The following is a 25,429-nucleotide window of genomic DNA, read 5'->3' as shown; positions in this document are numbered from 1 at the left end:
TCTAATCAATTTCAAAAGACAATAACTCAACTGTCAAAAAAATATATTGCAATACATAATAAGTTTAAAATTTTAAATTTCAACATCGATCTTTTCATTTACAATTACAGTAATTAACATTTAAGATGAATATCTAAACAATCAGAGACAAATCTACTGAGATTTCAGGACAACTGCAGTAGCAATATCAAAATATAAATAGCAACAATAAACAAAATTATTACTAATTCTAAAAGACAAAAATATATAAGTTATACATTATCAATTATTTTTTTACAATACAATTAAAATTATACAATATATGTTTCATTTGTGCTACAATGGTGTTTATTAATTTAATTTCAATTAATTAAATACAACTATCAAATAGAAATGACATTTAGTCATTGAATTAGGCGTTCAATACAATTATCATGAGTTATAGTAAATATTCACTAAGTAAATTAATACTACAATTTCAAATAATATTTAGCAATCAACAATGGAATGTTAAGTGACAATGAAAGGAATACATATCAACGTGCAATTGACTAATAAACAGATGACAAGTCAAGTGTTAAATGGCGAAGTAAATTTGAGCGATTCACTCTAGACGTTTTGATTTCTTGCAGTACCATTGTCTTACAGTCCAGGCAGACGGCCATTTGTGCACTATATTTGGTGCTGAAACATCAAATATTTATTTTGAAAAAAGTTAAAATTAGAGTTTATTTTCTGAAATGATGGATTTAAGTAAGAGATTATTACCGAGTGATGTTTTGTGTGACTGTAGATGAACCATGGTAACTTGCGGACATACTGTTATTGGGACAACCAACTGTTGCTTTTTGAGGACTAGATGGAGCACTGCCCCAACTGCTCTTCGACCACCAAGGATTTTGTTCAGATATTGCTACATTTGGACTGAGTGCTACAACTGGGATTTGGGACAAATGATCAGTTGGCATACGCATCTATAATATAACAAATAGGTATTTATTTTAAAATATAGTCAAAGATTCTGAATAATTTTATTTTAAATTAATTACTTTGGTACAACATTTTGAACAAACTGTTCGCTGGCACATTTTGCATTCCTGTCCCCAAGGTCCAAAAATTCCAAATCTGGTTTTCATACATAAGAAGCAAACCTACAACAAAGAAAATATTTATAAATCCATTTCAAATCCTTCTATACAAAATAAATATGTACTTTTCGATTTTCAACATCTTCTTTAAAATTTCCTTCAACTGGTAAACTTTCTATCTCTGCTTTGGTAAGCACACTACGAATATGTATGAGCTCTTGCAGAGTTAAGGTCAAACAATCACTCTATAAACATATTTATTAATTTAATTGATTAAAACAATTCAATTACTTAATTTACAACAATATAGGTAAATTAACAAAAATTACTATTTTGAAAATAAACTGTTATTTTTAAAAGTGTTAAATATTTATTATTTACTATTTAGTAAAAAAACTAATAGATTAGGCCTGGTGTATCTTTAGGTAATGTTAAAATAATTACAAATAACGAATAAAAACTGAGATTTTTAAGTAGTAAATAATTAATATATAATATAATTTAAGTTATCAATAAAGTTATGAAATCATGAAGAATTTCAACTGAACATAAAAACATTAAGTAGACCTCAAATATTGTGTTGTCTCAGTCTTATAAACTTACAGCATAGACGCATAGCAAATTTGCTTGTTATTAGATTTTATTAATATTTGAGTGAATTGATCAATTTTAAAACTTCAAATTAATAATATCACTTCATCTCGTAGGTTTCTACTTTATAAAGATATTTAAATCCAAATTTTCTATGTTGTACATTTGTAATTTTTTTAGACAGAGACAAAACATGCAGGTTAGGTGTCCTCTTAATCTGATAATAATTGTACTAAGAAAAACATTTAACTAATAACAATTAAATACCAGTTTAAAAGTATTATGATACATACATTTTATAATATGGACCAGGGGCGGCTCCTCGTCAGGGGAAACTTTGAGACTGTGTCTCCCCTTAAAAATAAACTAGCTACTTGTAAATAATATAATTAATTAAAAATAATTATGTATAGAAATATTTTTATTTGAATTGAAAATATATTATATCATTTTCATTGTTTATATATTATTATAAATTAAAATTCACAAAATCGAAAACCTATTAATAGGGTAATCGAGTTATCTCGATAAAAATACTATTTTAGTCATTTCTGGGGGTCAATACGGCTCATTACGACGGTCGCCGGTTCAGTGTAACTGAAGCCTGTCAGTTGCAATCGTAACATGTAATGGCATGGCTGGTTGGTCGGAGGGAGCCGGGGAGAATAAGCTGCGTATCATAGACGCTATTGAACCTAGGTTCAAAACAGTAATTTTAATGCTGTGACGCTGCGCCGTGCTTAATTAGCTTTACTATACTCTGTTCCATCTAAGAGTGAACCGCTTTCGCGCACGCAGACTGAGCCGCCGAACAGTACCTGCCCATCAAGCGATGGCTATGCGCTCTGTGATTGGCGGTCAGTCATCGCCAGCCGTCGTCGGCCGTCGGGCGCCTATGTTAAAACTCTTACCGATGTCCGGATTGTGGTGGAAATGCGCGGAAAAAACGTATTTTGGTCAGCCGAGTGGTTCACTCTTAGATGGAACAGAGTATAGAATGAGACGTTTTATTCACGGTTTATTAATTATTTAATAATTATTATACGTATATCCATCTAAAATTTATTATTTTTTTTACATTTTTATAAGCATTAAATTAAGTTAAAAATATTAACTAAATATTAATTGATGTATTAATATAATTAATTGTTTCAATAAAAAGGTTTTTCTTGTTCGTTGTTATATGGAATTTATGTTATATAATTTAAGTCTCCCCAGAACGAGCCGCTACTGATATAGACTATGAAAATAATTTATCAATACCCATTTTGTTGTAAAATAATTTTTATCATCCACGTATATTAAATTTAAACTTAATAAATACATAAAGAGAGGAACCACTTACAGTAGGTAAAGTGTTCTTGTACATGGATTGTCTGCGAGATTGCTTCCATAATCCACCCATTGGTTTAATAAAAGACAGAGATGATTGATCAGCAATTGTATGCCTTCGTTGCTGTTTTCTTATAGCATGGATATTTTTATTGAATTTTGTTTCTGTAGGTCCATGTTTTTCTTCTACAACCAACAATATCAGAATCAAATAACAGTACATTTTATTAATATATTATTTTGCAAACAACAAAATGTCAAATATTTATTTCAATTTTCAATTGCTAAATTAATACATTTTGCCATTTCCCAATTTATAAGTTATGTAAGTAGAACATTTATACATTCAACATTAAATTGTTAAGTAAGCGGTTTACATTTATTCAAATTAATTAAAATGTGAATCATAGAAATAATTCATATTGTAAAATTAAATTGTTTTAACACTATAGAATATAATAGAATTCTGTAATAGAATTTCTACAACATTAAAAACATTTATGTTATTATGTATTGTTAATTATATGCAGATATTTTTTTTAGTTATGACAACAATCATAACATAAATAAAAAAAACTAATTTGTTACAATTACATACATTATTTTGATTTATGAAGTATTAAAACAAAGACTAAGTTACATTTTGTTATTAATCCAAGGATTTTTATATACATAATAACAATGTGTTAAAAATGTAAAAGGAGTATTAGTATAAAGGTTAAATGTTATTGTAGCAAGCATAGAAAAAAAACCTTAAGACTTATTTTACGCATAATCAAGTAGACATTTACCCAAAAAGGTAATTTTTAATTAAACTCACCTGGATTGTGTACACATAATTTTATACTATTCTGTTTAGAATATATATAACAGCTGGTCTTATAAATTTCAACAGAATGTTAAATTCTACAAAATAAAATTCTATACCTAAATAAAATAATATTTACAAAAACAAAAACAAATCATAAACATAAATTACCAAGACAGATGAAGCAAAAGTGTTGATCGTGGTGCAGTCTAAAATGTGAATGTGGATAGTAACTTAATTAGAAAAAAATAATCCTTAATTTCATGTATCAATCACCTCATATTTATGTACAAAATATAATACATCAATTATAAATATTTTTTAAGATATGTATGAATAATAATTCAAGATTTAAATTGTAACAATATTTTTTTTTCTCACTTTGAATCATAATTTATATTATAATTTATTATTCAGACTGAACGAAAAATTTAATTTTAATTAATAAACTAGTTTAAAATGTTTTATAATGTTGAAAATATGACTGGGTGGTACAGTGACAACCACAACACAAAATCACAATGGTTAAATGGTTTTAACATAAACAATAAAATGATGATATAAAAAAACAAAAACAAAGATTTAAATAAACATAAAAAAAAACTAGGAATGTTACAAGAACTCAAGACAAGATAGATTATTTTAAGATATCACACAGGATGAGGTTGGTGACAATGTTTTTAATCGAAAGTGCAAATCACAGTTGTTTGGTTGGGAATCACTACCTTGAGTGGACACGCCCAAATATGTGGATTCTTCAGTTTTTTCCTCAGTAGTAGTCTTAAATTTGTTATCTTCTTCATCGTCATCAAAATCGTCTTCAGAATCAGAACTCTGAAAATTTGGTGTGGAAAACACACATGAACAAAAAACAAATTCTAACAAAATAATGTGTTATTAATATATTAACATACCACTAAACGTGCTAATGCAGAAAAATCCACTTTTATAAGCTTGCGCTCTTTACTTGGATCAAGCATACTTTTTATCGATTGGTTTGGCATATATTCTTCTTCTGAATTGTTTATAGATGAATCGTCATAGTGAACTAAACAAAAAATTAAAAATTATTTGCTTGGAATCATTAAATTATTGAACAAATAAAATAAATTACTTTTTGATTTATTGGAACGGTTTGGAGGACTCGACATTGATCTTGATGATTTTATATTACGGAAAGGACTTTCTAAATAAATGTAAAAACAGAATTGTAAATTAAAACTGAGCACATCTAGAACAATACTGAATAATTCATGTACTAATAAAAATAGTATGATAAACATTGTTAAAAAAGTAACAAAAATGTATTATATTAATTTTAAAATTCAATGAGCTTACTGGTTAATGAAGTAGAACGCAACTTGACATTTCCACTTTTTATACACTCCAATAGATGTTCCCTTGGTGAAAGTTTATCTTGTTGACGAGGAGCTAGTTTTCTTGCAGCAGCCTGAAATAATCATTAATTCTCAAGTAAGTAATATAACAATTAACAACTTATAATTAGTATTCACATGACAAAGTATATTGAAAAATTTTTACATTAATACTATTAGTAAATACAAATACGAGGGAAGTTATGTTAGATTTATCAAAGGGATAAAACATTAAAATATAGAGCTTATCTACAGTTTTAATTACACTAAATTAAATTGAATAATTATTATTTGTTATATTCTTATAATTAATATAGGCACTTTAAAAAAAAACAAAAATGTACATACATTTTAATTTTTCTGCAAATGAAATGTTTCACAATATAATATAAAAAATGGTTATTATAGTACATTGATAGTTTAGTTATATATTATATAATTTTACAATGACCATATTGACATTGTTTCATTTTAGGAATGTTCTTGTAATAACTTCTAAATAAAAAGATTTAAAAATAACTTTAAATATCTATTAAAACAATGTCACCAGACACAACACTATTTACAAATTTAAGTAAAATAGTGTTGTAAAAATGTACGCAAAGGTTTACCAACATAAAATCACTGATATTAGGCCGGCACCACAAATAGTTAAACATTAAACACGCAAGTGATACGCCGCATGTTGCGTTTATCTGCGGTTACAACACGCTGTTTGGCACTACCTGTCTATTTTTTCTGTTTCAATAATTAAGTGGTTTTAACAAGTTTCAACCACTGTGTGGCACAGACCTTATTGAGTATAAATGTGTATACGACTTTATGGAAATTAATTTAAAACTTTTTTAACAATATTCTATGGATATAAAATACTTGACACTTGTCTAACATGCGATCTATCAACATTGTAGGCTTATATACTATATAATAAACTACAGAAGCTCCAAAATCTCACAGCGATAGAAAACTATACCATTTAAATCAGTAAATGTAAGCAAATTATTGGTGCACAAATTTAATAAAACATTTGGAATTAGTTTTTAGGACATCTTAGTGAAATTTATTGTTTGTTACCTCTATTTGAATTTCTTTTGAAATGTCCCTCAATACTCTTCAAGTTTTCCACTACATATAACAATATTTTTATTTTTGTACATTTGTATATATTACTTTTATTGCCTACCGAATTTCTTCCTTTTTTTCTTTTTTTTTTTTAATAAGCACATACAGCATAGTTTCACTGTGTATCATATATTTATGTCTACATAAATGTTCAATAGTTTTAGATATACAAAGTTAAAAATTAAAAGTGATAATATCACAAAAAAATTGGTTTATCGATAGATCACACATTAGACCCGTGCCAATTACTTTATTATAATGCAATAAAATTCATAATACATAATATGTTGATTATGTATATTATTATCTTATTTAGTTATTTCTAATAATTGTTAAAATGTACTCACGCTTTTTAATGGCGGCCTTGATCTAATAAATTCGAGTATTGCATCATGAGCATCTCTTTGAATTCTGGCAGGAATTTCTGGAGGGGTAACTCTTTTTAAAGTATATCTTCTGGACCTTATGTCGTCCATTAACATTTCATAAGGGGTTAATGCATATTCAACAAATTCATCTCCAGTATGAGATCTTTGATCAACTTTTTTTAATTGCACGCCACGCCGTAATTCTCGTATTAATTGTATCCATAATCGTGCCTACACATTTTTTTTTTATAAATTATATTTTGATTGTTAAAATACAACATAAACACATATTATATATAATAACTAATATTTGTATCATTATTATTTAATTTACAAAATATGTTGGTAAAACTATTACAATTTGTATCATAAATCATAATATAAAAGCATAATATCTCAACTAAAATCTAAGTTAAAATGTAGTACAGTTGAAATGTAAACTATAAAATTCCTCATAAAAACCATTTTAACCTGTATAATTTATAAATCAAAATTATTATTTTGAACTATAATAAAATGTAATTTGTTGTACTATAATCTAGACATACTTGTAAAATACTCCACTTTCTGCGGTTGGGCTAACAAAAAGTAACACAACAAATGTGTTAGTTTTGATGCCATAATAAATATTATAAACATTACAAACTTACAAATTCACTTCCTAAAGCCATAATGCAGTAGATATTATTCACAATCAAACATAATTATGTGAACACAAATATTAAGGATAACGCTCTACTATTTAACATAGGCTAATCAAATTATACTTAAGATGATCATTAGAAATTAGTTGATTTATAAAAATCTACAATAATGAATATTCAATTCAACACTTTATAGCTTACCCAATCACTGTAATCCAATGTACTTAATTCCGCTGAAGTAGAATTTCTGTGTCTTAAACTGACAGTTCCATCAGATAATTTATCTAAAAATGACGAAAGCTCTAAAGCCTCTGCCACTAACGCCCTGCATACTGCTTTATAATGAGTTTCAGAACCCAATCCTGACACACCTATATGTCTACTGCATTCCTAGAATAAACATTTTAACATTACCAAAAATATATACATAAAAGTAGGAAATATTATCTAACAATAGAGGTGCTTAAGATTGGTGCTCGAATTGGGGGGAGGGGCACGCAGAGGGACAGAGGTCTTTGAAATATATGTAAGGCAGGAGAGTGTGGGATGTGGGTGGCAAGGGCCCCCACAGGTCTGTGTTGAGTAATTGCACCCATGGAACGCAGTTTTTAAATCGTTGGATTGAGCTCCTCTACTAAATTTTTCCCAATTCGAACACTGACTTGAGATACAATTTTATAAAGTTGGTATGTGATTGGAAAATATTAAAACTCAAGAGTTTGGATGAAGAAATTGTTCAAACATTTTTAATAAATTTATGAATTAACACAAAAGCAGATATTCAATGAAGAATTTTGAGTGTATCATTATTTATCTGTTTTGAATCAAGAGTTTAACATGTTGAACGCCATTTTAATTTTTAAGGGGATTGAAGGTGGTCGCGTATAGGCAAAATCGATGTCTTATACTCGTTACACAGTGTGGTTGTGTGCGAAGTAAATAATCATTAGTATGTGGGGATACGTTCGGAATCTGTCATGTGCCACTCTCGCACGCATATTCACATGTCAATAATTCGAGATAAACGAAATATATTCTTATATGTATTACCTATAAAAACTACCAAAAGCGGTAGTAAATTAAACATACTTCCTAAAGTTTGATTGTAACTTCAAAAAAAGGGTTGAATTCGTAACATCTTAGACTATGCTTTGTAGGAACCACTTTTTTTATATAAAACCCAAAAAGCCCAAAATAAATACAAATGTACTGCAATTATTTCATAAGATTTTTAAAAAAATATCCAAATTTTATGGCCCTTTAAAATTGAAAATCGTCTTCTTGAAAGCCTAGTTATTTTGCTAAAAAATTCATACATATATAATATTTATATATATTAAAAATTAAAATCGGACATTCGGAAGTATGTGTAATTTACCACCGCTTATTGGTCTAAAACGTACGAAATAAATACGTGTAATGTGATCCCCTTAAGTGAATTATGAGCATTTTTAAATATAAATGTTATATAAAACTGACACCACCCTATAAAACTAACGAACAAAAATATGTCGTACATAGCGCGACGTCCTCTTAAAGACCCCAAAAATCATGAAATTGTTATTTAACAAATTTAAAAATCCCGAGCACATCAAATGAAAATTAAATAACTATTATTATTTATTAGTAAAAAAAATATATTTACCTCCAACACATCATCAAAAGTAGCAAAATTATTTCGTGATATTTCTTCACATTCGGCAGAATCTCTTTCAATTCCTTCATCATCAGTTTCACCTGATTGCCCATGGTCCATAGATTGAGCATGTAAACCATATTCAACTGAAAATTTTGAGGAGTACATAATAATTATTAAAATCAAATTAAAATGAGGACCCTATAAAAATTGATCTGTAATTGATTGATAACAAAAATAAGTAATAAATAAAAATGGTTAATGATTAATTTTAAAATAAAAATTTGAAAAGAGTCAGTCAACACAAGAAATTGAAAAATATTTCTAAATACATTTGACATATAATATTTATTTAAATAAGTCTCAAAGGCCGTTACGCTGTGTCAATTGTCTTGTTCAAGTCAAAGTATCATTTGGATTCTGAACAGAGCAATAAATGTATTTATTTTTTTTTGTCAAAAGCAGAAAAATTTGATTTTAAACTTTAAGGGGGTTTGGTTTCTGATGCAAATTGGATCTAGTTATTAATTTGGGGAGTCAGAGGTGAAAAATTCCCAGAACTTATAATCAAGCGCTAAAAAAAACTTACATTTTTACACAAAATCTCAAAAATGAATAACTGTAGACATTTTTACCAAATATTCATATTAGCATTTACTAGACATGAAATAGTTTGCAAAATACTTAAGACATTTTGTGAGCTATATATAGGTATTTAAAGTTAATTTTACCATTCTTTTATTTTTAATATTTTTTAAAAAATTAAAAATAGAAAATTACAATTAGAAATCTACAATAGTAATAATTACAATTTATGATATTATTTATAGGACTTAACTAAAAAAAATTATTGTTTCTGTGTTTCTTAAAAAATAGAGCTAGCCAATTTTAATAGATAATTTATGTCAATATTTTTAAAGCTGGATTACTAATTTTCATTAAATATTCAAATAGTTGTATATATTTTAAAGTTTAAGGCCAAAATCGTGTATAGTGAATACAATTAAACATTAAATTTATCAAAGAAGATAATATTTATGAAAGGTTTATTTCCGACAATATAAATATTATGTATTATTTTTAGCTCAGAGATAATAAGTATCAAATTGTTAAATTAATTTCCATTTGAGCAAGTACTCAACGTCTCAACTTCAATAATTGTACAAGCACTCAAACTTTGGTTCTAAAAAAAGTGTTGAGCAATTTCGAGTACTCAGATGATTTATTGGAAAAATAATTGAATAAAAAGTAACAAGTGGGTATAGTAGCGTTATTCAACATTCATGGAAAAAAATTTAAAAAAATTAAATATTTAAATAGTTCAAAACGAGTCAGAATATTTTGAAAGTTACATATAATATATATATTATAAAATTATAAAATAAACATATTTTGGTGAAAACTTAATACCAAGTATATACAGCCATTTTATTTTGAATTAAAACAAAATAAGAAAATCTTTCAATAAGAAATTGTTAGTTTACGGGTGAATCCAGATGCCAAAACATTTTGAACTTTAAATGGTCATAACAATTTATTTTGACATTCCAATAAACTCAAATATTAGCTATGAAAAGAACATTTTTTATGAAATATAAATTTTTATGGATTTCTAACAACAAAATAGTTGGCAAATTTTCATCATTTTGACAAAATTCAGATGTTCATGAAAATTATTGTGAACTTAAACAAATTTTTTTTAAATTATACTTATACCATAAGCAACCTTGAATTCAATTTTCAAGTATTTTGACAAAGCAAAAAATTAGTTATCGACCAGAATCGAAAAAAAACTTAAAAAATCTAAAATTTCTCATGGCTATAAACAACTCAAATAGATAAAATATTTTGAAATGTCATCATTAGGGCTCGGATTTTATAGGATATGCTTCTGTTTTTAGATATGAGATAAAAATCTTCTTTATTTATTTGTTTTGTGTCATTTTGATGCCAAATAAAACCAATTTATTTTTGCTTCTTTTATGTAAATGTTTTTTTGCAATTATATATTCCATACTTTATCATGCTGTAGTATTTAATTAATAAGAAATGTAAAAATTAAGAATACAGACATTTAGTGGATTATTATTGTTTTCATTCATAGGCTTGATTATTAAATTTACTAAACGTAATGTTATCGTTGATAGCTTATTGACCTACAGATAGCCTGCAAATATTAGCAAAATACAAGGTTGTTAATACTTTTTTTAAATTTAAATTCATTTTTCAATATTTTTATTCAATATTATACTCAGCTTAAGTTAATTTTTGTTCATGCTTTTTTTTAAAAAAAAATAAATAATATTTTCTAACAATATAATGCCTTTTTTGTTATTAATAATTGTGCTTTAAGATCCGAGCCGTAATCGCCATGTATGCAAAATTGTCATATAAACAATTTGTGCAAATTTAAAATATCCAAGTTTATTAGTTTTTGAGGTACACCAAAAAAACTAAATCAATTTTGTCAAAAATTGGTTTAGTGTAAAAATCACCATTTAATTTTTTGTTTTGCTTTTTTTCAGTGGTTTTTAAAAATAATAAGAAATTTTACTCTTGCCCCGACCTCCTCTCTTCTAAAAAAAAATCTTAAATCAAATAGATTTACTAGAAAACCAGAAAAGATGTTTACTGTCCCAAAAGGTGATAACAGACACACAACAAAAAGACACATCATTGTAAAATCATTACATTCATTGCTAAGAATCTAAAATTACAAATATTAAATGTATCTAATAAGAATACTGAATAAAGGTCATAATTTTGTAGTGCTCACAAATTTTCTAGTACTCTGAAAATTAGTACTCAACTTTTAGATAAGACTCAAAAAACAAGAACCAACCCATTAAACATATTTTATTCTATAAAATAAATATTGCTTTAATTAACAATATAAGTAAAATACAATTTTTCATAACAGAAAACATTAGAAAATAATAATGTAAATGTATTGTAATGTAGTTATACCTTACACAACCAACATTAATTATTTATAGGTAGTTTTATGTTAGCTATAAAATATTGATAAATATATGATGTTTTTAAGGAAAATAAAAATAATCATCATTGTAATGGACTACTTTTTGTGGAAAGTAGTGGCAATTGTAACATACTTCTTTAAAGTAGTCAGTACTAGGTTCTAACAACTGCTAGAATAAGTAGAAGTGGATAATAGTGAATGGAAAGTTTGTACATTTGAAATGCCATGGTTACATTTATCAGATCATTAACAATAAAAATTACCTTATTCATCACAGAAACTATTATGAGTAAAGTTTAACTTTTTTTCAGTATACATTTAATTTTTTTTTTCACCGTCAAAGAATAATTATTATTGATAACTTAAAAAAAATGATAAGTATCACCTTATTGATACACTATGCATAATTTGTTGGTAGTATACTTGAATATATTTTAGAATTTTAAAAATCAATAAATAATAAACATAAAAATTATGATACAACAGCATGAATATATTTCAAGTACCTACTACACTATATAAAATAAAATTATTATACAAACTCTAATTATCTAAATACCTTAAATCATACAAAATTAATTATAATATGATTATGTACGTTTAAAATGGTGTAACTATTATTATACATAAGTGACATAACATAAATTAAATAATCTGTTTGAAAAAATCAACACAGACTTAAGAAATATAAAAATTAAAAATCTTATAAAAAACTATTTTGCAATCAACTTGCTAAATTTATATTTATATACTTATGTAACAAAAATGAAATAATGACCTTCACATTTGTTTTGGTATATTTAAAATTGATATAATTTCCAAATGTTATTAGAAGAAGTCTCAAAATATTAATTTATTTCGCATACATAATTTGTTGTTTTTGTCATATTAATATGAAAATTTCAAACGTCATGTTTAGTTTTAGATTTTGAGTTGGACATTATTATTTATGCAATAATTATGTTAGAAAGAAAAGCTTGAAAATTTAATACAATCAAATAAATGATAATATAATGTTCATACAGCAACTAAAAAATCACAATTTTTTGTTAAACTGTTCTAAGATTTTATAATTTTATAATTGAGGCTTAAAAATGAATTACTAAGTTCCATAAAAGTAGTTTTTACAGAAACCTAAAAACCTCAAAAATACAAAATGCCTATTTTTTTTTTTTTTAGGCATTTTATAATTATTACTATATGCATTTTGATTCTTCCAAAAATTAGTTCAACTATATGTCAAATGTGTATCTATAATATATATACAGATAACATAATATCCTTAAAAATATTGGCAACTGACATCTGCTCAGAAATATTGTTTGTATACCTACAATGATTTATCATTGCATTCAATTTAAAACATACATTACAATGGCCAACTCAATGATGGAATACCATAGACACTGACTACACAATAGAGCAAGTTCCTTGATTTTTTTTAAACAAATTTATGTTTTGATAATTTACTTGCCTATCAAAAAATATAATACTCATACCTACCAATTATATACTAATTAATAATTCTACTTATTTATTGTTAATTATTAAAATTTTTGGTACTAGTTAATATTATTTACTTACATGAAGCTATCATTCGTTTTATTAATGATTCCAACTCAGGATTTAATGACCTTTCTTCATCTTCATCAATTCCAAAATCTAGTACTTGGAAAACAATATATCCTAGACTGGCAATCACCTATGTAAATTAGTATTATGAAAGTATATGACAAAATATAATTTTTTAAATGTGTCAGTTTAAAATATTTATATTTTAAATACATTTATCTTGTTTATAGATATAGATACAGTAAATAACTTTTAACAAATTTAAAAATATCTTATTGTGTTTTATGCATTTTAAATAATATTATTTACAATATAAATTGTTTTCAACAATATGTATTTAAGAAAAAATGTAAAATATAGGTTATTGGTATGAAAATTATATTTTATATATGGAAATATCTTAAGAAATATTAATATATTTTTTATCTGATTTTTTTTACCAATTTTCAGTCCAAATGTTAGGTACACCTAAGTACAATTAATATGGATAATATAAAAGGGCTTTTAAATATTGTATGATATATTTAAGGTATAAAATTGACAATTTATTCTAATTTAAAAATAGAAAGTATATTAAAAACATAAGGAAATGAACTCTAAAACTAAATAAAAACCATAAAAGGACTACCGTTACTAGTTGATTTAAAAAAGAAAAAGAAATTATTTTAATTATTACCTACTCATTTTTATGCATTAAGAATTATGTTAATTTGTATAACAATACAATACAGTTCCCAGAACACTAAAATGAAAATGTAGGTATTTATAAATTAATAACCGACAAAACATTTTTGTGATTATACATTTTTAATGATACCTATTGAATTTAAAATACAATGTAGATACTGTACAGACTACAGAGTATTGTAAAATTAAATGTGTGTTAAAATAATATTTAACCAAATTACCTAAACTAGGCAAATACTTACTACATCAATATGTACAAATAAAATAAAGAATTTTCTAAAATTTACTTGATTCTTTAATATCTGTAACTACTAGATAAAATAAACAGACTTAGGGCCGTTCTTAAAATGCCCAGTTAAAGTTAACCGACACTTAACCCTCCAAAATCTGCCAATAATAAAATCTGTTATTAGTCAACGCTACCCGGCTGATAATTGATTTTATTATTGCTAAATTCCACAGGTTAAGTGTCCGTTAACTTTAACCAGATATTGTAAGAACAGCATTAATTAGTAATTATATTTTAAAAGAAACTTGAAAATTATTTTAATGAAATCACAATTAGTATATTTTTTAGTAATGTATATTAGACAGGTAACAACTATTAGTCAACATTGATAGTCAACAATTTATCATACTAAATAGTCAATTAATTTAAATCTATAATTACTTGTAATCATAAATAATTATAAATTTGCTCATGCTACATAATAACATATTAAAAATAGGTACTTAATACTTACATGATGTTGAAGTATAGTTTTACTATCATTTTCATTACTAAGTTTTTCAATATTTTCCAGAGATTCAGCTGAAACAAACATAAAAATGTATACTGACATAATTTTCTAGTTCTGAATTATACAAAAGTATCATTTAATTTTTGTAAAAGTGTAAATGATGTAAGTAGTAGGTCAGGTGCATAAAAACGATAATTTTATTTCAAGAGAGGGAGTGTTTAACATTTTTATTACAAATTGATAGATTTATTTGGAATGCATTAAAATATGTATAATTATATAATAAAAATTATTTAACCCATAGTGAAAGAGCCCCCCCTCTCTACTCTTGGATAATCCACTATAGCAGGCCATAAATTAGATATGAGTATCTAGGTAGGTGCAATAATTAATTTATCCAAGACTATTTAATAGCATTTTTGTATGTACCTATGTATTTAAATATCTTACCTATTGTTAAAACAATAGTTTCCCAGACACTCTGAAATTAAGGACATCCTAGGCAATAAATAATAATGATATTAAGCGGTATACTGGTTGGACTATATTATATAGAATTATTTAAGATTTATAAATAATAGGTTTATTTGCAAGGAAAATGTAAATACCTAATATAATTGAAATACTTGTATTATCCTTGGAAATAACTTATGGGGAATCAATACATAGGGGGCCAGATTATAATAGGAGGAGGTATGTATGTCTAATTTTATTCTTTTTAGGTACTCATATTACAATATTACAATAAAAAGCAGATAAATTCAGAACTAGGTAGCCAGATTAGTATCTATCTATAGAATAAAAAATAACCAATAAATATTTTTATAACAAATAGGTATATACGATGGTATACATAACTTTAATATATTATTTCCATTATTAATTATAATACTTAATGACTAAAATACAATATATTATAACTTGTACAATGGCTCAGCTTTAAAAATGAAGATATTTAAAATTAATTCACGTACAAACATGTCTATATAAAAAATGTTTTTATTTTATCTATAGTTGATATAGTAAGTTGTACTCTTGGTTATATCTATTACGTATAATTATATGACATAAAGTATATAAAGTAATTCAAATTAAATTGTAAAAATAGTCTAGCAATAAATCATATTAGTTTATTATTGTATAACATGTGTAGGTGTAGCCAGAATTTGTTAGTATCTACTCATAAGCGCAATTAGAGGGGAAAAGCCTCCCAAAAATTACTCATAGCCCTCCTCAAGACAAATTTATCTTCAAACTTGATTTATATAAATTAAAAAAAACCTATACCTTTTATTAGTAATAATAAAAGAAAAATGAAACTAGAGTAAAAATAATTATTTTGACATTTATTTTTTTTTTATAATAAAAATAGACTGAATGACTATAGGCGCAAATCTCTGTAGAGTTACTTTTTAGAAAAATGTATGGAGGATTTTCCTCCCCTCCCCCAAGATTTTTGGGTTAGTTACAACACCCTTAGTACTTATACCTAATAAATTATTATTTAAGTTAAATTATATAAATTATAAATATATAGGTAGCAGTGACGTAGCCAGGATTTTTTTTCGGGGAGGGCTGATCAACTTTTACACTTTTACACATTAAATACGTACTAGCACAGATAGATAGCTGAAGTGTTAATACTTATAGGTACAGTGGCGTGCTTAGGGAAGGGGGGTTAGGGATTATATCCTCTCCCTATTGTCTTTTTTGCCGACCTACAGAAAACCACTAATTAATTATTACAGCTGTTTAGAATCAATATTTTTTTATTAATTATTAATTTTATTCGTTGAGTCAACAAGCTTGAAATTTAATACGAGGCTCTTAATATATTCTTACAATGACAGTTGAAAAATATATAAATACAGTCACATTTTTTTTTATATAAGCTTTTAGTTCGAATTTTGACCAATTACAAAAAATAACGTAAATGTGCAAATTATTTTGAGTTAGAAATTCATAAAAAATTGTATTTTTAAATCCAACTATCTAAGATTTGATAATTTAATACAAGATTCCTCATAATTTTGTCTACCTTTATCAAAAAAAAAAAAATGTTTTTTTCTGGAAAGTATAATATTAAATTTTTACGGGTTTTTATGAGCGTTTAAAGTTCAAATTTTAACATCATTATTATATTACTTGATATTCACTCGATTTCTCATGTAGCGATTTTCTTATATTGTATTTTTTTTTTTATATAATATATAACAATACATTTTTATTTGTTTGTTCAAAAAGCATGAAAATATAATACACGACTCCTAATATATTTTTACAATAGCAGTTAAAAAATATTAAAAAATATATGCACAATGTTTTTTATAAATATTTAAAGTTTTAATTTCGACAAAATTTATCGAACTTAAAATTTAAAATGCATGTAAGTGTATGTCACTCTGCTGTATAGGTAGTACCTCGGGTAGTACATATTTAAATATTTTAAATACAATTTGAGACTTTTTGAGCAACTATCATAGACCATTAAAATAAATTTTTAATTTTCTTAACATTTCAGGGGGGGGCTGCAGCCCCCTCTACCCTCCCCCCTGTATACGCCAATAATAGGTAGGTCTTTAACAATGTTTAATAAATTCATAAAACATAGGTTTAAAACCAATTAGATCTAGATACTAATTATAAAGTAATTATGTACCTACCTATTAATTAGTATCTTTTAAATGTTTTTACGATTCATACATACATTCATTGCATAATATATCTTATGTACCTATCTACTTACGTAATTTTGATTTATTGTAACAAGAATAAAAACTAATAAAAATAAATCAATGTCAATTGTTATGTACCTAGGTACATAAAATACACATCTGACTAATATTACTTTTAAATTAATGTATTGTGGTACAAAATTAACGATGTTTACTGCAAGATTTACATTATACAGTATGGTTTTTTTCTGGACGATAATAAAAGTTTAGTGCACTTGTATAAATAAACAATTAATATGTATTTAGGAAAAAAAAAATGTTTCCTATGCTTGTTTTCATTACTCATTACTGAGTCTATCACTAGGTACTCTAAATGACTTATGCAATTTATACCTAATCAAAATTATTTATATTAGATGTTTTACAGTTATTGAATAACGAGTTGAATAATTAATAAACCTTGGTATAAACATAGGTACATATGGGCATGATTATCTGATTAACCGTGACTGCATAGTTTTATCTGGGTTTATCACAGTAATACTTGGAAAATTAATTATTTACTTTAACTAAGTTTGGTTTATACCTCGCATTAAACAGGTTAAGACAAACAAAAACGTAACACATTTAAACAAAGCATAATACAAATATGATATGTAATAGCATTTCTAAATTCAGAGGTTAAATTGTTTACCTGAATGTGTAGGTACCTACCGCTACTTAATCGTAGTCAAGAAAATGTGCTCAATGTTCACATTATAATATCATGCAAAATAAAATGATTTTTTCTGATATTTAAATAAAAACCTGGGAGTAGAAAGGGCCAAAAACAGGTCCCTAGCCTAAAAGGATACAAATACCTATAACTAAAGCTGAGGACTTCTAGTTTTTTCAATTTTTTTTAGAAAGATCATAGGAAAATTCTAGTGATCAAAAAATGTGTTTCATAACACCAGGAGATCAAATTAAAAATTGTATTATGCATATTTTGTTATTATTGCATATAAATGCATATTTCCTCGCATATTTCAGAATATAAGAAAAATTAAGAACATATTTGACAATTTTCGAAATAAGTTCTTAAATTAGCTTAGAGAAAAAAGAACAATAAGTAATTTTTCATTTAAAAATAATATATTTATTATCGGTTAGGTAATTTACTATCTGACCGATAAACTAATAAAACCGAAACGCATAAAGTCTCCATATTGCATTAATTGTTTTAAAGAAAAAGCAACTCTCCTATCACTTCCCTCACAACCAATCATTACAAGATGGGGAACCTGGTTGAAAAAAGCTATTTATTATTGCGATAATTACAAACACTAATACGAGATATTATTACATCTTTTGATAAAAAAGATTTTATTTGTATTGACAACTCACAAAAGTACTTAAGTGATCCAGTTGTTGCTCCAAATCTGGTATATATAAAATCAAACTTTGGATTTTTACCTGGTGTGATAACTCGCCTTGAAGCAAGAAATATTCCTTTATCTGTTGGAATTGAGATATACCTATTTAAAATTGTTGCAAGCTACAGGTACAGTCAAGAAATTAGTATAGCAAAAAATAATGGCTATAAAACATTAAATACAATTTCAAAAATATTGAGTGGACAAATTACTTCTATGGATGGCTTACCCGAAGACTTAAAAGCAAATGAATTGTTATTTTTTAAATATGCACCGCTCTCTTCTGAAGAACGATCTTTCTCAACAATCAACATATAAAACCAGTGGCGTGACGAACTAAAAATTTTCCAGAGGCCAGTTACAAATATCCCAAGTATTTATACATAATAATGTATTAATGTAATATAACAAGTTATATTTCAGATCGTTATTGACTACCTATTGAGAATATCATATTAAAATTACTAGGGGACCCACTGGCTACCACCCACCCCTCTATTTAAGAAAAATTTCAGAGGCCTCGGCCTCTGAAATTACCGTTCGCCACGCCACTGTATAAAACATTGTTAGAAGATAACAGACATTAGTTTCAATTTGAAAATCCAAGGAACTATCTTATCGCTCAATGCAATAATAAAGCTAAGTAATACAAAATTTAGTTAACTTAGTAAATATTCATAGATAAAAAAAAAATTTATAAAATACATTGGTTTTTTTTCAAGATGAAGAAGAATAAAACAAAGAAAGAAAACAAAATGGTCAAGAAGACAACGAAAACATTTAATTTTTCAAGTATTTATTAATAAATTAATCATAATGTAATTTTTTAAAAATTGTTCTTACATATATACTCGCATATATATTTGTAGTTAGAGACAAAACAATAAAATAAAATCTTTTTTTTTTATTTTTTAAATCATGTTATAGGCTATAACATATCTTGAACGGTTATCCATAAGGTCCAGATCTCGGTACAGACACTAATGAATGTAGATGGTATCTACCACCTTAGCTTATAACTATTTTATACAGCAAAACTTGACCAAACCGACACTAACACTTCAATCAACGGACTAAATAAAATCCCAGCAAAAAGATAGGTCTTTAAATGCTTTACGACATGTGTATAACATGAACTCTTTCTATTATGGACACAGATAGAAATATTTCTTCCCGATACCTTCATAATGGAAAACAACGGCTACAGCATGCATGTGATATCAAGGCACAGATTATGAATAACCACATACTAGGTACTTCTATATCGCCGATAATGTTAATAAATGTGTATATTAATAATTATAATATCTACCTAAGATGTTTGTGAGTACATGAATTTAATATGTAGGTACCTATTGTTATTTATTATCAGATTTTTTTTTTTTCATATAAGTACGACATAAGGTGAGTACATAAAAGTAAGTTTGACTAAAATAATACTAAAGCCTGTTTTCAATGAACACTTTAAATGGTCCTGTTACTGTCCATTATATACAGGTGTCACTGTAGTTAATTATGTTATGAGTACCTAATAGGTAAAAACTATTTTTTATGGGCGCATTCTGTATTTTTGTATGCTACAATATAGGTAATAACTAAATTTAAGTAAGTGTTATTACTTAAGTATATTTAATAAATTAAAGTGGTAGGTATAAGGAAAACTGTTAAAACAGTATCCCCTATCATCCGTTGATTCTAAGGTTTACCACAGCGAAGAAAAAAATTAAATACATATAGTAAACTAGTGAATCAGTAACAATTTCTATACATACTTAGTTGGTGACATAGGATTAACTAGGGCTGAAATTCTAGGTGGGGAGGGGTTACATCCCACCTAACAAAACTATTAATTTAAAATAATCCATAAGCGGCTTATATCTAAATCAATAAGGAATATTTTGAGGGGGCTAAATCATAGTCAAGGGGGCTAAGCCCCTCCTCCTAGTTGTACCACTGGTTGGTAAGTCTCCATGTAGGTAAGCCTAAATAAATTAAAAATCAACTATTTGACACCAAAAACTTGAGTAAAAACATATGTAGGTAGGTACAACTGTGATCTGTAGTCACACACTCACACTAATTAAAATGTGTTGCTCTTAAACTAATGTGATCTGCCTTAGTATATAAAATAAAAATTTCACCCCGTAACATTCATTTTCATTAAAAATTAAATATAGAGAAACGATTCACAAGACATACCTAATTCTTCAGTGTTCAATATGGTGCTTGGGTGTATGAATCCATCCTTGTGGATACGGACTTCTTCTAGATTCTTGACCACTCGACACTTGTTTGGTTCACGTTCAAAGGCATTCTTGAAACACTTGGCACACTGATAGCACAGGGCCCATGCATGTTCCTCGCTGACAGGTGTATTGAACGACTTGATTATGTTCACGAGTGAAACACAATCGTTATCGTCCAACTTGCAGAGGTACGGCTTGAAATTGTTCGGAACGTCCATGTCTGTTATTCACATGGGACTGGTATAACCACAGGTCGACAAACGATCCTTCAGTAGCCGACGAGGAACACTGACGTCGTCGGATGAGCGCGTCGCGGACATCAAGAGATCCGACGACGAATAATGAAACGGAAAAAAATTCTAGTCACAAAGTACAGACACACAACCCGACAAACGATCATGACGTTTATGAGGCCAGTGCAGACACGGATTCGGTGAACGAAAACGCGAGTGAAATGAAAATCAGAACGTTTCGCAGTACGAGGGTTGACGAAAGTCGAACGGGACCGCGAAATCTCGTAATGACTTTGGGTAATAGGTTATAGATGTACGTAAATCTTAAACAATAAATGCCACTTACGGGATATAATTCTTTCGGGAACGCGAATTTCCCGAAACGACGACGTTAACAGTTTAAATAATGTACCACTCGTCAGCAGTTGAGCCTTGCGATGTCGGACGATCAGACACGACAAAAGTTTAAATTATGATAAAATTTAAAAAAACAGGAAAAATAGAATAGGCGAACGAAAAAGAATAACAGACGAACCTGCGGCGATGGTTGCGGCGGTGGTAACTGGTAGACGGTAGTGTTGTCGGTGGCGGCGGTCGCGGTCAGTGTTTACTCTGGTGGAATTTTTTATTGTTATTAGAAAGGTTATTACGGTTTGGTGTTAACAAACGGGCGTGTGCCATCTGCACCGCCCACGACAACGACACAAGTCCGAATTAAAAATATATTGTTTACCGGTAAGCCATCAATATTACATAATGATTATTTTAATATAATTGATATTTTTGAGCAATTCAATACTTTATAAAATAAATTCGATATACGAACAATAATACAATATTGATTTCATAATCAGGTAACTTCTAGAATACAATTAACGGTGATGTTTGTATTTTTAAAATATGTAGGTAAGCTAAAATAATATTTTATTCAAAATATGATAAAAATAATGTTTTGCTATCCGGGCCACTGATTAATCCTTCGTATTTAAAACCATTCGACTTTCAACAATTTTTTGGCCAACGTTCAATAATTTTAAATCCTTACAATTAATATTGATTGACCATTATGGTTATATTGAAAAATGTTGTATAGGTACCTCCAGCGGTTAACCTTGTAGTTATATTACATTTATAAACGTAACATCTACGTGACTACGTCTTTAAAATAAAATTAATATTGTTATTTTACTCGATAAAATATATTAAATGTTAACAAATGTTGCAAAATATACCTATTATACATAATACAGTAGGGAGGTATTTAATTCATAATTATAAAATATGTTTAAATAAAAAACAAAATATTTTGTTTATATAGATTCTTCGTGTTTTTAAATGATAATATTGATATAATTTATGGTTTTCATAGTGTTATTTTATGCAAATGCATATGAAGTATATACTTTTAATTTTATTTTTCCTAAAAATAGTTGACATATAACTTAAAATGACCAATTTCATATTATTAAATAAATGCATAATATTGTAGAAAAGTTTAAATTTCCTAGAGGACCATCTGTAGACCACGACATATCCATATCATATCCACACGACTAAACTGTACACATTGTCATATATTTTATATAGGTACCTACTATAGCTAGACAATGTATCATTTCCAATTAAACAATAATAATATTGGCATAGTCCGATACTCCGATAGTAGTATGGGTAGTAGCCAGCTGCACACTGCAAGTACGTGGGTATTATGGCCTTATGGTATAGCCGGCATAAGTATTGATGGTAAACAAGATCTTACACAATGTTTGGAATGTTATTCTTAATTCTTTATGCAAGTATGTACTAGATTTTAATTAATATAAAAAACGTAGGTGGAAAATACATTATAGTAGTAAAACTCTGTAAAACTAATACCTAGGTAGGCACCAATATACCTATAATAAATTAAGTACCTAGCTATAATTTAGTTTCACGGAACACTGTTATATACGTGCAATTTTGTATTTTCTCGTTGTCACATAATAAATAATAGTTTCGAGCTATAACTTAAATTATAAATTATTATGTTAATTATTGTGAATAAGGATTAGTGATTACCGCTTGGTGTTGTGAAAAAAAGGGGAACATTTGTATAATGTTTTTAGTTTTAATTATTATTGTGATGCACTGGCGCACTATTATTTATTAACATAATATATTATTATAAAATAGTACAAAAACACCGTATAAAAAGAAAGTAACAAAATAATATATTAAGTAATAACATAGTATTAACACTATTATATAGGTACTTAGGTATACAATTTTAATGAAATTAATGTGAAACCTTATAAATACCTATTAAATATAATTTAAATGTTTGTGTAAAAACTCGTAAAGGCATAGTCGGAACTAATGGGGAGCATGGGATCTCCCAGGTTAAGCCCCTCCCCAAATATTAAATTAGCTTCCCCCAATGTTTTTCATGTCTTATCTAATATTTTTTTATGACTTGATTTTCTATTAAGTATTTATTGAGTACTGATAGTTAATATAGTTATACAACGTGTGATATACTGAGATAAATGTATTTATAACTAATTGAGTAATTCACTAATGAGACGTAACGTGTCAAATCATCAATGCGAACTTCAATGGTTCAAAATCGTTTCAACTATAATTTTTTTATCCTTAATATTTAAAAACATTTACCAAACAAAAATGATCATGAATATTGAATACGTCATTGAAAAAATAATAAATAATTAAAAAATGTATAGCTTAAAATTGTATAAATATTTTTGAAAATTTCATTGTAAGGTACAGATGTATAATTTTATTAAGTCGTAAAATATAAATTATATTATACATACCTATTTATATATAAGCTATTTTTAGGAACGTAATAATTCGGAATATCAATGAAACTAAAACATAATATTTTAATATTTTTATGGGTATAAGTATTATATATTTATATGCATATATAATATTTTTTTATTTTTTATTGAAAACAAAAGTATATTTACAATTTATGTAATATTATTTCATACAATAGGTACCTAAGTAAATTTGGTATAGTTTAAATATACAACAACATGAAAAAACGTGAGGAGAGAGGCCCACCTGTGTGGAAATCCTCCATAATAGTAATATACTATATTATAGCATTATAGCCATACAATATGTCAGTGGCGTACGCAGGATTTTTCAGTTGGGAGGGGGGGCTTGAAAATTAGTTACAATTTTATTTTTATTTTGTCCAGTCTAATAATTTCTGACGTTTATTTGAGGTATTTGAAAATGTTTGTAACTTTTTCACTTTTATAGAAGAAAAAATGCTCTGATCATAAACATCGATGCCGGATGTATGTTTTTGGAAGCGAATTGGATCTAGTTGATACTTTTAGGAGGTCGAAATTGAAAATTCTCAGTGTTTTCTAAAATAATTGGAGGAAAAAAATGAAAATTTATTAAAATTGTTTGGTAACCAGCTTGGCTATACCGTCCTCATTTGGATTGTATTTGATTAATTTAAATTTGTTTTTCTATAAATTTCAATAAAAAATTATTCATTCGGTCAAAAAGCTTAAAAATGTAATGCGTAAGTTTTTATTATAGCTAAAATATTAACGATACATAGGCATCATGGTTATGTTTTATAAGCATTTAAAGCTCAAATTAAAGTTAATTAACACACAGTTAATAGTACAAACCACAGTTAATTTGTAGTTCAAAACTTATAAAATAGTAAATGTGTATAGCTAAGGCTAAGCAATTTAATACAAGGTCTTTCATACAAGTAATTCATACTATTACCTAAAAATTACAGATTATTTATGAAAATTGGTATGCAAATACATTTTTTTTTTCAAATATGAATTCATTCTGGTAAGACATATATGAAATTTACGTCTTGCTTACTATAGTTGAGAGTTGAAACTTGATAAATATTTTTGAAAAGTAATAATAATATGGGCAATGGGGGGGGGGGGGG

At 26.8% G+C, this 25,429-nt stretch overlaps 1 protein-coding gene across 2 annotated transcripts; it reads right to left on the bottom strand.

The window, feature by feature from the left end:
* Positions 1-26: 26 nt before the first annotated feature.
* On the bottom strand, positions 27-22,096 carry LOC100163803 (protein spire). Of its 2 annotated transcripts, XM_008186357.2 has the most exons (16): positions 21,213-22,096; positions 14,927-14,994; positions 13,509-13,626; positions 8,954-9,090; positions 7,510-7,698; positions 7,213-7,242; positions 6,644-6,895; positions 5,137-5,248; positions 4,913-4,984; positions 4,713-4,846; positions 4,524-4,632; positions 3,004-3,176; positions 1,193-1,312; positions 1,029-1,130; positions 748-953; positions 27-663 (listed from the first exon to the last, which is right to left on the bottom strand). In XM_008186357.2, exons 1-16 carry the CDS (start codon positions 21,475-21,477, stop codon positions 531-533), a joined length of 2,220 nt encoding a protein of 739 aa, XP_008184579.1. In that variant the 5' UTR covers positions 21,478-22,096; the 3' UTR covers positions 27-530. The 2 variants fall into 2 exon arrangements, with proteins under 2 accessions (XP_008184579.1, XP_001944998.2); XM_001944963.4 differs by lacking the exon at positions 7,213-7,242.
* Positions 22,097-25,429: the final 3,333 nt, after the last annotated feature.

This window comes from Acyrthosiphon pisum, chromosome A3 (genome assembly GCF_005508785.2).
Source record: "Acyrthosiphon pisum isolate AL4f chromosome A3, pea_aphid_22Mar2018_4r6ur, whole genome shotgun sequence".
NCBI classification, from domain to species: domain Eukaryota; kingdom Metazoa; phylum Arthropoda; class Insecta; order Hemiptera; family Aphididae; genus Acyrthosiphon; species Acyrthosiphon pisum.
The sequence above is the reverse complement of the archived record's forward strand: the minus strand, read 5'-3'. Positions and strand labels throughout refer to the sequence as shown.

Excerpts from the sequence above, each read along its gene's own strand:
- LOC100163803 (XM_008186357.2), bottom strand. The coding sequence starts at position 21,477 with ATGGACGTTCCGAACAATTTCAAGCCGTACCTCTGCAAGTTGGACGAT. Across the intron at positions 13,627-14,926 it reads AAACTATACTTCAACATCAT|GTGATTGCCAGTCTAGGATA; the intron begins GTAAGTATTAAG and ends TAATTTACATAG. Across the intron at positions 5,249-6,643 it reads CAAGGCCGCCATTAAAAAGC|GCTGCTGCAAGAAAACTAGC; the intron begins GTGAGTACATTT and ends TGATTATTTCAG.